General features: G+C 31.8%; 3 protein-coding genes across 8 annotated transcripts in view; 2 read left to right on the plus strand and 1 right to left on the minus strand.

Annotated features, from left to right (window-relative positions):
* Positions 1–7,317, plus strand: part of LOC125073004 (protein phosphatase PP2A 55 kDa regulatory subunit) — a 43,219-nt gene extending 35,902 nt beyond the window's left edge. For all 5 annotated transcript variants that reach the window (XM_047683652.1, XM_047683655.1, XM_047683657.1 and 2 more), the window contains 7 exons: positions 362–536; positions 921–984; positions 1,359–1,506; positions 1,820–1,898; positions 2,054–2,181; positions 2,550–2,685; positions 3,425–7,317. In XM_047683652.1, the coding sequence (XP_047539608.1) occupies positions 362–536; positions 921–984; positions 1,359–1,506; positions 1,820–1,898; positions 2,054–2,181; positions 2,550–2,685; positions 3,425–3,550 (856 nt within the window). In that variant the 3' untranslated portion in view covers positions 3,551–7,317. The remainder of the gene's footprint in view (positions 1–361; positions 537–920; positions 985–1,358; positions 1,507–1,819; positions 1,899–2,053; positions 2,182–2,549; positions 2,686–3,424) is intronic.
* Positions 7,318–8,550: 1,233 nt separating this feature from the next.
* LOC125073158 (ornithine carbamoyltransferase-like) lies at positions 8,551–12,470 on the plus strand. Of its 2 annotated transcripts, none has more exons than XM_047683871.1 (6): positions 8,551–8,604; positions 9,142–9,290; positions 9,422–9,575; positions 10,509–10,634; positions 11,057–11,227; positions 12,268–12,470. In XM_047683871.1, exons 2-6 carry the CDS (start codon positions 9,166–9,168, stop codon positions 12,442–12,444), a joined length of 753 nt encoding a protein of 250 aa, XP_047539827.1. In that variant the 5' UTR covers positions 8,551–8,604; positions 9,142–9,165; the 3' UTR covers positions 12,445–12,470. The 2 variants fall into 2 exon arrangements, with proteins under 2 accessions (XP_047539827.1, XP_047539828.1); XM_047683872.1 differs by lacking the exon at positions 8,551–8,604 and adding an exon at positions 8,702–8,809.
* Positions 12,471–12,962: 492 nt separating this feature from the next.
* On the minus strand, positions 12,963–13,616 carry LOC125073100 (probable 28S ribosomal protein S25, mitochondrial). The gene has a single exon (XM_047683797.1). It carries the CDS (start codon positions 13,544–13,546, stop codon positions 13,043–13,045), a length of 504 nt encoding a protein of 167 aa, XP_047539753.1. The 5' UTR covers positions 13,547–13,616; the 3' UTR covers positions 12,963–13,042.
* Positions 13,617–13,738: the final 122 nt, after the last annotated feature.

Raw genomic sequence — 13,738 nt, forward strand, 5'->3', positions numbered from 1 at the left:
AAAAATTATGTTATAATAATAAACAGCTGAATCTGATGTTCTTTGTTAAGGCATTAACATTACCGGAGAATAACGATTCGTTAATATTTTTCCATGTTTGTAAAATATTAAATCTAGGAACTGAATTTGAAACAACCAACATTGATGTTAAAACCATTTTCACGTATTTTTACATTTTGAAATTTATGATGGAGACAAAAATAAAAAAAAAAAAACAATCTTAAAAATACCTCCACTTTTTATTTATTTTACTGTTAAATAATTTGATACTTTAGTTTTAGTTTTGCCTAATGCCAAACTGACTGACTAATCAGAATACGTGTAATACATAAACCTAACCTAAATTTATTTTTGTTTCCAGACGGATATTCGCAAACGCACATACATACCACATAAACTCGATCTCACTGAACTCGGACCAGGAGACGTACCTGTCGGCGGACGATCTACGTATCAACTTGTGGCACCTTGAAATCACCGACCAGAGTTTCAATATCGTCGACATTAAGCCCGCCAATATGGAGGAACTTACCGAGGTACGGATTAGCTCAGTCGTTTTTGATTTTAAAAATAACTCAAACTCTATATCAAAAATTTTATAAATCAATATAAATAAAATACTTTTCGTTGCATAACTAAAGAATGACTGTTCGATTCGGTTACTATATAAATGTACGGTATAAGGTTTTCTGAGAAAATCCTGCAATAAACTCGTATTGTCGATTGCGTAATTGTTTTTAAAATATTTCGTATCTCAGTCAAGAAATTGTCTCGGTGCCTTTATACAGCTAAAGTGTAATATTTTGATTTTTGAAATGCTGGTTCAAATTATGCCAAGCTCTTGAGCTCGTTTTGGTCTGTGCTCCAAAAGTTTTTTTTAAAGGTGGAGTAGATTAATTAAATGAGATTTTATTTTTCAGGTTATAACAGCGGCAGAGTTCCACCCGACTGAATGCAATCTCTTTGTATATTCTAGTAGTAAGGGTGAGTATTAAGTTAAATAATATCATAACAAGTGTCTAATTATGTGTAATTTAAAATACACTATTATAATATAATATCTACATGTTTTTTTTACTAGAAAAAATTAGCATTATTATTATTGTGTTGACGTAGTACCGTGGATCCTATTTTAAAGTTTAGTAAGATTGAAACCAATAATTCAAGTCATTATATCGCCACTATGTTATATTATATGATGCTTTATTTTGGTTTGAAGTGCTAATGAGCAAGTCTCATTACAAGCGTAAGGGACAGGGACTAAGTTGTTAACATTTCTTACAGTGCCACACGTGTGGTCACAACCTAATATGTCCGGCTCTTTTTATTACAACCGCGACGTACGTGTCGGTGTGCAGGTACGATAAGGCTGTGCGACATGCGCGCGGCGGCGCTGTGCGACCGGCACGCGAAGCTGTTCGAGGAGCCGGAGGACCCGCACGCGCGCTCCTTCTTCTCCGAGATCATATCCTCCATCAGTGACGTCAAGCTCAGCAACTCTGGCAGGTGTGATATATGTCTACTGCTAATTGTTACTATCATAGCTCGTTTTGTCGGCATGTCGGCGGTATGTCTATGTTGTTATATTGCATTTAATTTATATTTAATTCTGTTCAAATTATGATTACACTGAATTATTTGAAGATTTATGATTGAGATGAAATTTTTTGCTACACATAGTATTTTCTTATTTCATTTCGAATTTCTAAATGGAATTCTAAATATGCCAATAGTGTTTTTATGAACAGAAGTCTGAAGGTATTCAAACCATAAATTCAGAGATTTTATTCTAAAAGTCCCTATTTTTTTTATATTACAGATATATGATGTCTAGAGATTACTTAGGTTTAAAAGTATGGGATCTTAGAATGGAAACGAAGCCTGTAGAAACATATCCAGTAAGTTAAAACAAATATATAATATTTAACTAATTTATGTATGATCTGTTACTCAAAGAAAATGAAACAAATTTTACTAAAACAACTTGTCAAATCAGAGTTGATTTTCTTGATTGTATTTGGTTTAAGTAAGAAAATATAATTTTATTTTACAGGTACACGAGTATCTTCGCTCAAAGCTTTGCTCGTTGTACGAGAATGACTGTATCTTTGATAAGTTTGAGTGCTGCTGGAGTGGAGATGACCAGCGGCTTATGACCGGTTCTTATAATGGATTCTTTAGGTAGGTTTTTGGTTATCCACTGAAATAGTATAAGACTAATCAATGCTTTCTAATTTTGTTATGAATGTTTATTAATAGTAAATTATTTTGTGTAAAATGTTCTCGAGAACGATTACTATTCTTTGAAGCGAATATCGCGTTATTTAGTCTTCAAATCTATTTCAAAAGAATAAATATACACTTATATATACTTGTTTTGAAAAATCACTTTGTTGTTTATACAAATATATTTTTTTTACTGATCGAACAAGTACTACTGACCGTATGTCGGTCTAATACACTAGTCCACGTATAGGTAGGCCGGTATGTTAGTCTCAGATGAGCACAGTACAAACCCCAGCGACACGTACAAATGTCGAATGTTCCAGAATATTCGAGCGAGGCGGTGCGGGCGCGGGCGCTCGGCGCGGCGAGCTCACGCTGGAGGCGTCGCGGGACGCGGCCGCGCGGCCCCGCCAGCCGCTGCGCGCGCGCCGCGTCGCCGCCACCGCCAAGAGGAAGAAGGTGACTTATTTTACTTTATTACATTACTTCAGCAGCTAGTAGGCATGGGCGATATCCGAATTTTGTGACATCGGTTGTGTAACGGATATTTGGATTGAATATCTGTGTTGACATCCGATTTGAGATGTCGTCCTGTCTTTGTTTAACTTAACATTGTACGATATGTGAGAAAGAGATAAAACGGATGTGATATCGAAATCGGTTTTACATTCGCTTCATCTCTTTCTCACAGATGGGTTACTGTAAAGATAAAGAGATATAGGGCGAATATTTCATGTTTTTAATGTTATCGTACTTTGAATGCTTTGACGTACCAAAACGATATTCATAGTTTTTTAGAGGCGGTAAAAACGGTTACTCGTCATCATCAAATCCATGACATCTGATATTCCGACGACATCCGATTTTAGATTAGTTTCGATATATCGGACACATGCCTAGCAGCTAGTACACTCGGAAAAATTCGTATTCTTTTGTGCATATTATTTAAAAAATATAGTGTTCCTTCACTTGTGTAAAATTTGTATTTATCATAAGTAAAAAATATCTAACTTATTTTTCTCTACCTTATCATCGTAGTTTAATATTATATTTATATAATATAAGAAAATTATGTAATATATATTAATATAAATTGTAATATTATACATATATAATTATTTTAGAGTATATAAGATAAGTTGATTAATATGTACCTTATTGTATTCCTTAAAATTTATTTGAAATATATTTTAAACAGGATGAAATAAGCGTAGACTGCCTGGACTTCAACAAGAAAATCCTCCACACAGCCTGGCATCCGCACGAGAGTATCATAGCCGTAGCTGCCACGAACAATCTTTTCATATTCCAAGACAAATTCTAGCGGGGCCCCTTAGCTATGCCTTAGGTGAGCGAGGACATAATATACTATACAAATCTACTAAACCTTTTATTTGCAACCTACAGCCTTTTATTTGCATCATAGAACATATGTGCAAGCAATAATTAGGATTATATTGTTGAAATTATTAAAGATTAACAATTTGTGAATTTGGAAAGGAATTCTCGCAATCGTTTGAAAATATTTTTATATTAAATGATGTCTTAGGGATTATTCATGATTCTACTTAAACCTAAACTCATTTGTTCAATAAGATTTTGAATTTATATGTCTTTCCAAAGTCATAAAATAATTTCTGAGTTAAATGTAAAGGTGTAAATGATTTTATGTAATATACAATAATTTACATTTTGATTTCAAGCTTTTAGATCTAAAAGAAATAAACGCGACAAAAACTAGAATTTATATGAATAATACAAAAAAATGCTATTAAAAAGTCCATAGAATAGATATAGCCTAATAATGTCTTTAATAATTCTGCAAATTATTAATATGTCCTCCTTGCCATAGGCTAGTGTTAAATATATCATGTTACAAAGAGGTAATTGTCAGTTAAAGTTCTTAATATAATAAATGACGTACATAAAACCTTCATACTCAATTCATATTTAAAAAAATATATAAAAAAATATACTTGTTTAAAGTTTAAAGCATCACATTAATTCACTATTAATTCAAGCTATTGCTGACAAATACCTCCCCATATGTTAAATCAATTAATCAGTTTGTATGTTTGTTATTCTCATATTATACAATTTATATGTGAATTAAGTACCACCGTTTATACCAAATAAATTTATAAATATTTCATAAAAAGGACTGATCCGATTTATTTTTGGATCTCTAAATCTATAAAAGTTATAAACGGGCACATTGATTTGTAATGTTTTAAAAGAATGTTTGTAAAATGTTTGTCAGTTTGCAGTAACAAATATGAACTTTAACACAGTAACATAAGGCTTAAAATGTAATTGCAATCCATATCCATGTAATGTTAAACTGTAAACATTTCAGTGTTGCCCTTTTCATTTGTTTAAAAAGTCCAGTTTTTTTTGTTTATATTTCAATATATTTTATAACAAACATACAATCTGACGCGATATCGCTAGCTAGGTACTAAGGCCGTTATTCAAACACTGATATAATTTATACGCTTTTCATACTTAAGGTTCTAAGCGGTAATTAAGTATTTATTGTTTAAATGATGAAAAACACGAAAATAGGTTGTCGCTTGACCATACGGATGAGATTAGTTAGAATTATCAATTGATAGCTACTGATGTGTTAAATCTATGACGACAGACATGCACAGATAACAAATCGCATATATTTCATACGTCAGTGTTACCAGTCCAGATATTGGTATTAAATTCGGGACACAGGGGTGAGTTTCATTTGTAATATCATTTTATTGAAATACTCCTGTGAACCAAAAATAGCCATAGAACCGTCAACATGTCGCGAATATTATTATAAGTAAGAAAAAAATATCGATTATGTATGAATTCCAAACTTGTTGATAAAATTGGTTCGTTTTAGTATGTCTTAAAATTACAATCAAAATATGGTCTGAAAGGACAATGAAAGCTGGTTAATAACTACTATGCGGATTAATTATGGGATCGTATACGTAATATGAAACGCCTAAGGTTACACTGGGTTTTTTTTAATTTTTTTACCCGTGCCTTACACTGAACGCAGTGTTTTTTTGTTAATCGTCGTTCTTTTATTTATTATGTATTTTTTTTAAGTCTTTGTGATTGTTTTTACTCGATTCGGGGTTGTAACCCTCATGTTAACACTGACTTGATGTTTGTTAAAGAATTGTTACTAAGTCTGCCCTCTTATCTATAGACCAATATATTCTATTCTATCCAAAGTGCACTCCATCCGAATAAAGTCTCGTTACATACATTTGAATATAAATCCTTTAAATTTCAATTTTATTATGAATAGCGAAAGCGATGTTACAAAACTGATTTCTAACGTTGTAGCCGGGCTGTGAATTTTGTGCTTTAGATGTTATATAAGTTGCTATCGAATAGAATGCCTCATAACATTTTAATAACGATTGTAATCCTTCATCGAGGGCAGAATGGTAAAGAATGTTCTGGATAGAAATTCTATAAAGGTATAGGAAAGGACACGGTGAATTTTTATATTCACATAATAAGTCTAAAGTCAAGAACAAGGCAATATCCAAGATAAAGAATGTTTGTTACATTAGAAATAAAAGTTCATTAGGGATTAATTGGGCATACATTACTTACAGTACATTGTGAACAGTTTTATGTGATTTAGTTATTCACTTAATTGTATTTATAAGGAAGCTTGAACGATATAATATGTAATTGATAAAAAAAAAATGTAAATAAGTGAAAGTAAGGAGGCCTGAACAATATAAATATAGGATACTATGTCACAACACTTGTATTATTGTACAGTTATACATATATTGTACTTTTTGTAAAGCTTTCTAAAAAAATTATGTTCACCGATTATTAAATAATTTTTTTTTAAACGTTTTTATTGAGTGTTAACGAGTCAAACGTCTGTTGATAGTTTAATGGACATTCGATTGACGTCAATAATATACATACAAAATTAGAACCATATCATAATTAATTTGTTAAAATTTCACTAAAATAAAACATTTTATGAACTAGTTCAGCGACTGTGACAAGGTCCTAAATAGTGTATATTATTGACTGTCTCCTATAAGCCTCTAACAAAATAGGATCGTAAGGCACTTCCATAGCTTGTGAATGAATCCCTAATTACATTTTTTATGTTGATCAGTTTGTATAGTTGATCTAAATTAGGTTTCATTGTGAGGGGCCCGGTCAATTCCCCACGCGTTAGATTAAGCAAACACAAATCGATGCTGTCTGCTATGTTATTGGCCGATAGGAATAATAGTGATAAATGTGTGATATTTATCGGAAAAATAAAATTGCCTTCGCAGCTAAGTTACTTGTTGCTTTGAAAGCAATTTTGGAATTGACTAAGACCCCACGTATCAGTGTAAAAATGAGCTTTGTAGTATAAAGCAAAGACATGTAGTCGGTGAGTGAAAGAGGATGTGTGTACGTCTTAATTTAAGTCTAGGTTATAGTTAGGCAAAAAAAACTGTGAATGCATACAGTGAATAAAAAAATCAGTTTTTTTTCTTTCCTGCATCGAGGGATCAACAGGTCGCTTTGTGATAAGGGCGTTGTGTGATAAACGGACAAATGTATGTGAAAGTTTGTGAGGTACCTCGAGATGCGATTGTTGACAACGAAATCATTGTGGCTGCCGGTCGGTTGTCGCGCCTTCGCCTTGACGCTTTACAAAGTTCGCTTTCTATTGATTCATTCATGCTTCGTTGGTAAATTTAAGATATATAAAATGTGTCAAAATCATTTCAAGAGTGTGAAGTCTACTTGGCTAAGTCGGAAAAAGGAAGTAAATTCGATGTTTTCTTAAAATTTTATAAACATGGACATTAATGAAAAAAAAAGAATGTATATTTCGCTAGTTTTTAATTAACTGTGGCAAAAATTAAAGGAAACTTGTACTGAATTTGACCGTTTAGCCGTATTCTGTAATGGATTTTATATTTATAGCATGAATGTTATTTTTTTAATTTTGGTGTTAAAATATTATGTATAAATGTGCCATGGTATCAAGACGAGGGCGCGGGCGTGTTGTGCGGGAGTTGTTGTTGAATCCAAAATATTTCCTATAATATAAATTTTTATATCTGATACTTTGTTTCATTATCAGTCCTTAATCCTTATTAATTACTTGCTTTACGATTTTAAATATAAATTAAGTTAAAACTGAACCATGGATGTAAAAGACTAAATAAGGCAACTTAGTACTGTTGAATAGAAAATAAATTAACATTTCATAAAAAAAAATTAGCCGATGTCAAAGTAGGCAATTACCTCTTTCAAACAATTACTCGTGTAATATTCACTCGACTTTTATGACTTTCATCCATAAGGAAGTTATTAAAAAAAAAAACTATTTTAACAGTATTGGTCCGTGATTCAGCTAGGCAACCCATTTTCGATTTATTACTGTACATGATCTAACATATATAGGGTTTTAGTCAAATAACAGACTTATTTCAAATATATATATATATATGGTGGTGGCGGTGATCACTTTACTATCAGGTGGACCATTTGCACGTCATAATGACATAATTAACCTTAGGTTTAATTATTCGGGATAACTTTCCCTCTAAGGAATATTTTGCCAAGCCACGAGCGGAACGTGCGAGTGCTTCCGGATATTTAGAGGTACCTTTTAAAGGTTTTCCTGAGTAATAAAAAATATATATTAGCTTGCCATTCAGTAATGCCTTTAGTCAATTACCTAGTACATTTAGCAATTTTGCGGGTCAAATTTAATTTTGACCGGAAACGTGTTTTCTCTGTAACATAACAATTATATAATTATATACTTGCGATTATTTTGCTTTGTAAAACTATTTTTGAGTAAAAATAGCGTATAGAACTAGTTAAAAATTTCGTGGGATTTGAAAATGTTTAAAAACTACGAACGAATTTTTTGAATGACAAGGCTAGTTCGACAGTTCGTTAAAGTTTCGTTGATTGGCTTGCTTTAAAAATGCTTTTATACGGAACTAGTACCTATTTCATTGCTCGGAGGCAAAATACTATTCATAGGTTGAATAATTATTAAAAAAAACAAACACTCATATGAATAGGAAGCAGTTTGATTCCTTAATTCTCTTACGTTTGTGCAATATTTGTTAATACTTTATGATGAAAACAATATTTTTGCAATGAACCTTTTGAAGACAAGATATTTTATTTATTATTTATCTGTTAAAAATGACAAATAAAAAGGCTATGATGTTTTAACGTAAAAAAATATTTTATTTCAATATTATGATTGTAATGGAGGGATTATTTAATACTATCAGTTAATACTCTTGATGTCGTTTAAAAAATATATATTACTATGAAAACATTTAAAAATATTTACATAATGAAGAGATTTCACAGTATTCAGTGCTTGTAAGTAAATAGTAAACCTTTTAAAATTATAAACATTTATTTATAGTTTTAAGTACGATGTACATTTTTTTTTTTATAAATTAGAATTCAAAAACCAAAGCATTTGATATGTTTTAAAAACTGGACATCGAATATGATAATGGACATTCTTGAAAGCGCTTTGCAACTAAAATGTTGTTTGAGAGATACGCATAGAAAGAGATTGGTAAGAAAGTCTGTAAATATTATATTAGACTAGCTGCTCGTCCCGGCTTCACACGGGTACGATAATGGTCTACATGAAACGTTTATACATTGAATGATAACAATTTCGCTGGCCTCCAACCATTCAATTTAATTTATTAAGAATCTTCTATATATTAATATAATATTTTTTTACTGCAGGTACTTAATACAAATCGTGTGGTAGAATTTCATCGAATATTATATTCAGCTGCTCACTATTTAGTCCTGAATTGTAGCAACACCAATCTAGCCATTCGCCCATCTCAGAATTTTGCTTTTTTAGTTTAAATAAATCTACATTTCGTTATCCAGGAAATTTTGGCAGATTCCAAGGTAATGATTTTGCAAGAAGTAAATGAGCCGTTTTTAAACATGGCGGTCTCAAAGGCGGCGACATTGCTCGGCGCCTACGACGTTAATATAACCGACAACCTGGTTTGGGAGCAAGATTATATGGGCAGGTGATTTTTAAATATTATGATTTTTAATATCATAACAGCCTTTGAGATTAGAGTACCTAAGTTTCTTTATGTAAGTCTTTTGTTGAAATTTATTATTTTGTAATTTAAAAAAGTTTAACTTTTTTTTTTAGGATATTCTCGTATATGGCGGAAGCTATATTCGTTGCTACTAGGACACATATGTGCGTGCAAAGGTTCGCAGAACAATCCAGCGTTCCGGTTCTATGCATGCGTTCTAGAACTCATGCTAGTATACAAGCTTTGGGCACAATTATGTCCATCATAGTTAGTTAATTTATGGCAATTTATTCTTATACCTATAAAACATTAGCTCTTTGTTTTTTGGTATAATTGGACTACATAATATTGCAACTGTGAGACGCTGAGTACTAAAAAGTAGAGAAAAAACGTTCGAGAACTATTCCATGTAATATAGTATATAATAGGTTCATTGGAATATTTAATTGCAAAACAAAAAAATACACGCAAATACAATATCTATCTATTATTTAAGCTGTTGTAGCAACCAGGGCTGGATTATCTTTTAGGCAGTATAGGTAACTGAATAGGAGTCCCATTATATAGTAAAAAACATCATAATTATAAATAAAAATATATTTTAGGAAGTTAGACTAGCGTAAAGAAGTTACTTGCGTTGCCTAGACACCTTAAATCCGGCCATGATAGTACCAAAAAAACATGTAGTCAACTACAAATATATATATTTGCTATTAAAACTTGGTCTCTCATAAGATCATACAATTGAATTTTGTACCAGCTCCACTCTCATGCTGGTGAAAATACTTACTGGTACTTGGTGGTGGGCTTTGTGCAAACCCGTCTTGGTAGATACCACCCACTTGCCATATATTCTATTACCAAATAACAGTACTCTGTATTGTTGTGTTCCGGTTAGAAGGGTGAGTGAGCCAGTGTAATCACAGGCACAATGGACATAACATCTTAGTTCCCAAGGTTGGTGGCGCATAGGTGATGTAAGGAATGGTTAATACATCTTACAGCACCTTTGTCTATGGGCAGTGGTGACCACTTACCATCAGGTGGCCCATATGCTCGTCCGCCAACCAATGATATAAAAAAAGATTACTCGACAACAGGTGCCTCATTGACTCATCTATTAAATTAAAAAAATGGTTAGTTAATTGAGTAAGCAAAAGTTTTAATCAAATAATTTTTAATTTTGAACACCCGTTTTAGGAGGAATTTGGTTCCTTAAGGAATTTAAATTTCGCATACTGCGGATCTCCTCATCCAGTTTTGAATTCTTATCTTCTGCTGTGTCCAATGCTTGGAGCCAATATTCGATTTAAATGCTGCTGCCAGGTATGATTGTGTTGATTTATTATTTAAAAAAAAAACTTAGGTTAACTAACTAACTAAGGCTGTGCGGAGTTAGAGGATTGCTTTCGTTTTTATCGTTTAATTTAATTCGACAATTATTGTTGCTCATGTGTCAAAATGAAAATCTAAATCGATAATCGTTCTGCGAACTTGTGCCAACTCGTTGGTCTCGAGGAAAAATGTTGGGTACGTTATATTAGTAACAGAAGGCATTACTGTTTATTATGTACTTTGATACTTACCATTGAACTGAATATTAATTTTATTTATAATTAAAATGTTAATTATTTCGTCCTCCCTCCCCACTAAAACTAAAAGATAAATAAACTGAGTTACATTAGTCATTAAGCATTAATAGTTATAAATAATAAAGAGTACATACTAAAAATGCATTAACATTACAGAAATGTCCCGTCAGTCCGTTACTGTTCAAAGCGAGTGAAGATATAACCTCACAAACTCATACCGGACTCAAGGAGTGCTTATCAAAAGAACAAGTTTTGAAAGACGCGGGTGTAATTATAGCTGGTCCATCCAATGTGAAGAAAGTTGACGAATTTAAACTTCGTGTTACGGTACAAGAAGTAAACTTACGTTATTTATATAGGTATCTGTAGTGACACACTACAAAATAAGTAAAAGAATCTCGTCAAGTGCCAACTTTATAATCTTGGTGTGCATGACATACGTCCAACGTCATACAACGTTACTAGAATGTGTGTATGTAGTGGCCAAATGTTGGTCGCTATTTATTCGACACGGTCTCAGCTTTGACAGTTTATCTAGATATAATAAACTAGTCTTACTGAGTTTCATTCCGTTTATTTTTCCAGGATACAAAGCACATTTTCCGGTTGACACTGATACATTTACTGTGTTACGCACTACTTTATTGATAGAGGCAAATAAAAAAAACTGATAAATAATTAAATTGTCGATGTATAAGAGATTAAACCAATATTTTTTATATTATAATCGTATTTTGTAACATTAATTAAGCCACACGCGTGTTTAATATTGGGCCATCGTTTTCGATAGACGTTGGACTAGCGTGTTGGGTCGAAGTTGGGACCAGCGTATTTGGCCTACATGTACTGAATCACAATTATTTTTATTTTTAATTGTGGCTTTTATTTGTGACGCGAAGGCACAGAATATTTCGCCATTGTCACGTGTGTTGGAACAGTTCACAATGAGAGTACTTTTTACGTGTATATATGCGTGTAATTCGTTCAGTTTTGACTGTTTAATTAAATTAATGAAGATATTTTCTATTAGCCACCGGATGTCTTCTACAGTGCATACTATTATTGTGAGAGACTTAAAAATACGATTTGAATCATAATTAGTTTCAATTATAAAATATAATTATTAAGTAAATTATAAGTTATTTAACCAGAACTTTATCTAAACACATTTCATAAAAAAATAAAATAAAATCATCTAGACACTTTCATATATTAGTAAATAAAGACTCGTACATACAGTTAGGTAAAAAATATGTATTCAAAAGTAGTTATGTTTTTTATATCAAATTTTTCCACTGAATACTTTATATATATAACATACTTAATACTTTTTATATAATAACATACTTAAGTCTCACTTTTTTCAGGATATCGAGTCTCACACAAAATGCAAGTGGTTATTTTTTCACACCATTCCCCGAGGAAGTGAAGTTGATGATAATCTGTTTCATCATGAAAATTCAAGAACGTTTGATGCTTTTGAAAATTTTCAATATATAGCCGCAGCTCTAATGTGTTATGTAATAAAAGATCACAAGTTTTGATCGAATTAAATTTTTTTTTATTGAATCGTTATTTTTAAATGTTTTCATCTTAGTTGCCAAGATGGGGGTGCACTGGTGATGTAAGAAAAACTTTAATTTCTTACAGTCTAGCTATATTATAAAAAAAAGAATAGTATCATAGTATAGTATTTAACATTAGAATATATTTAATATTTTATAAATAACACAAGGCAAGGACTCTCTGTCATTTTGAGAAAGTTTGGTGTGTATTCTATCAAATTGAAAATGTGGCCAATGTGTAGGTTTCCTCACAATGCTAGAGTTATTTGAAGTATAAATTAAGAACATATAAATTCAGTAGTGTTTACCTGAGTCAAACCCAAATCCTCATTTAGGGGTCACATGTACTACTGAATAAAATTTCAGCATGTTACCTAAGTGAAATATAAACATATTGATTATTTTAATTATATCTGTAAAATTGACCTAAAATTTTTGGACAATGTTCTGTATTGCTTTAGTAGAACTTGTAAATGTAATGTCAAATGTGTTGTAAATTAAAATCATTTTGATATAAACTATATTTATTTTATTTACATACCTAAAAGCTTTAACTTAATGACTAAATTTCACACAGTTAATCCGTTTGATTTTTATATTTCCCGCGGAAAATTTTTGGTAACGGCACAACTCCAGGGCATGGAACTTGGCCATACACTTCACAGATACACGGTCTTTCACAACCTATACCAAAATTAGCTGGGTTATCCTTTTTTTCAGCAGCTATGGCCTCCGCTTCCAAGACCTCTTTCGACTTCCCAACAGTGTTCATTAAATGTTCTAAAATGTCTTCCTTAGTCTTGTTGTCTATATCAACCAAAATCCGTCGTCCATCTTCGAAATAACACTTAATAAATGGTGAGGGCGTTAAGTTTTTGAACGTAGCCACTTGAACATCGGGATTTTTATATTGGATTTGTGGTAAATACCAGAAAACGAACTCCTTCGCACCTGTATTATTTTGGCCATGAATATTATATCCAACAGAGAATATTTTTATCTTGTCTTTAAATACCAGTTTTCCAGCGTTAAGATAATTTAATGTTCGTCTAATAGGTGCTCTACCTTTCATAAAAGGCATTTTCAGTGTTTTATTCAAAGAATAACCTCAAAATAGCGATTAACAATACAAATGAAATGACAGTGACTTCTTGAAGTTTGACATAGTCTGACTTGCGTCCTGAAATAGGGACAAAGTTAATTTTTGTATTTTACAACAATTTTTTAAGCAATATTCAAATTGTCTATTCTATTTGTCATTCTGTCATGTCAA

The sequence above is a fragment of the Vanessa atalanta genome, chromosome 23, assembly GCF_905147765.1.
Source record: "Vanessa atalanta chromosome 23, ilVanAtal1.2, whole genome shotgun sequence".
Lineage (NCBI taxonomy): Eukaryota > Metazoa > Arthropoda > Insecta > Lepidoptera > Nymphalidae > Vanessa > Vanessa atalanta.

Excerpts from the sequence above, each read along its gene's own strand:
- LOC125073158 (XM_047683872.1), top strand. The coding sequence starts at position 8,738 with ATGATAATGGACATTCTTGAAAGCGCTTTGCAACTAAAATGTTGTTTG. Across the intron at positions 10,635-11,056 it reads GATTTAAATGCTGCTGCCAG|AAATGTCCCGTCAGTCCGTT; the intron begins GTATGATTGTGT and ends TTAACATTACAG. Across the intron at positions 11,228-12,267 it reads AATTTAAACTTCGTGTTACG|GATATCGAGTCTCACACAAA; the intron begins GTACAAGAAGTA and ends CACTTTTTTCAG.
- LOC125073100 (XM_047683797.1), bottom strand. The coding sequence starts at position 13,546 with ATGCCTTTTATGAAAGGTAGAGCACCTATTAGACGAACATTAAATTAT.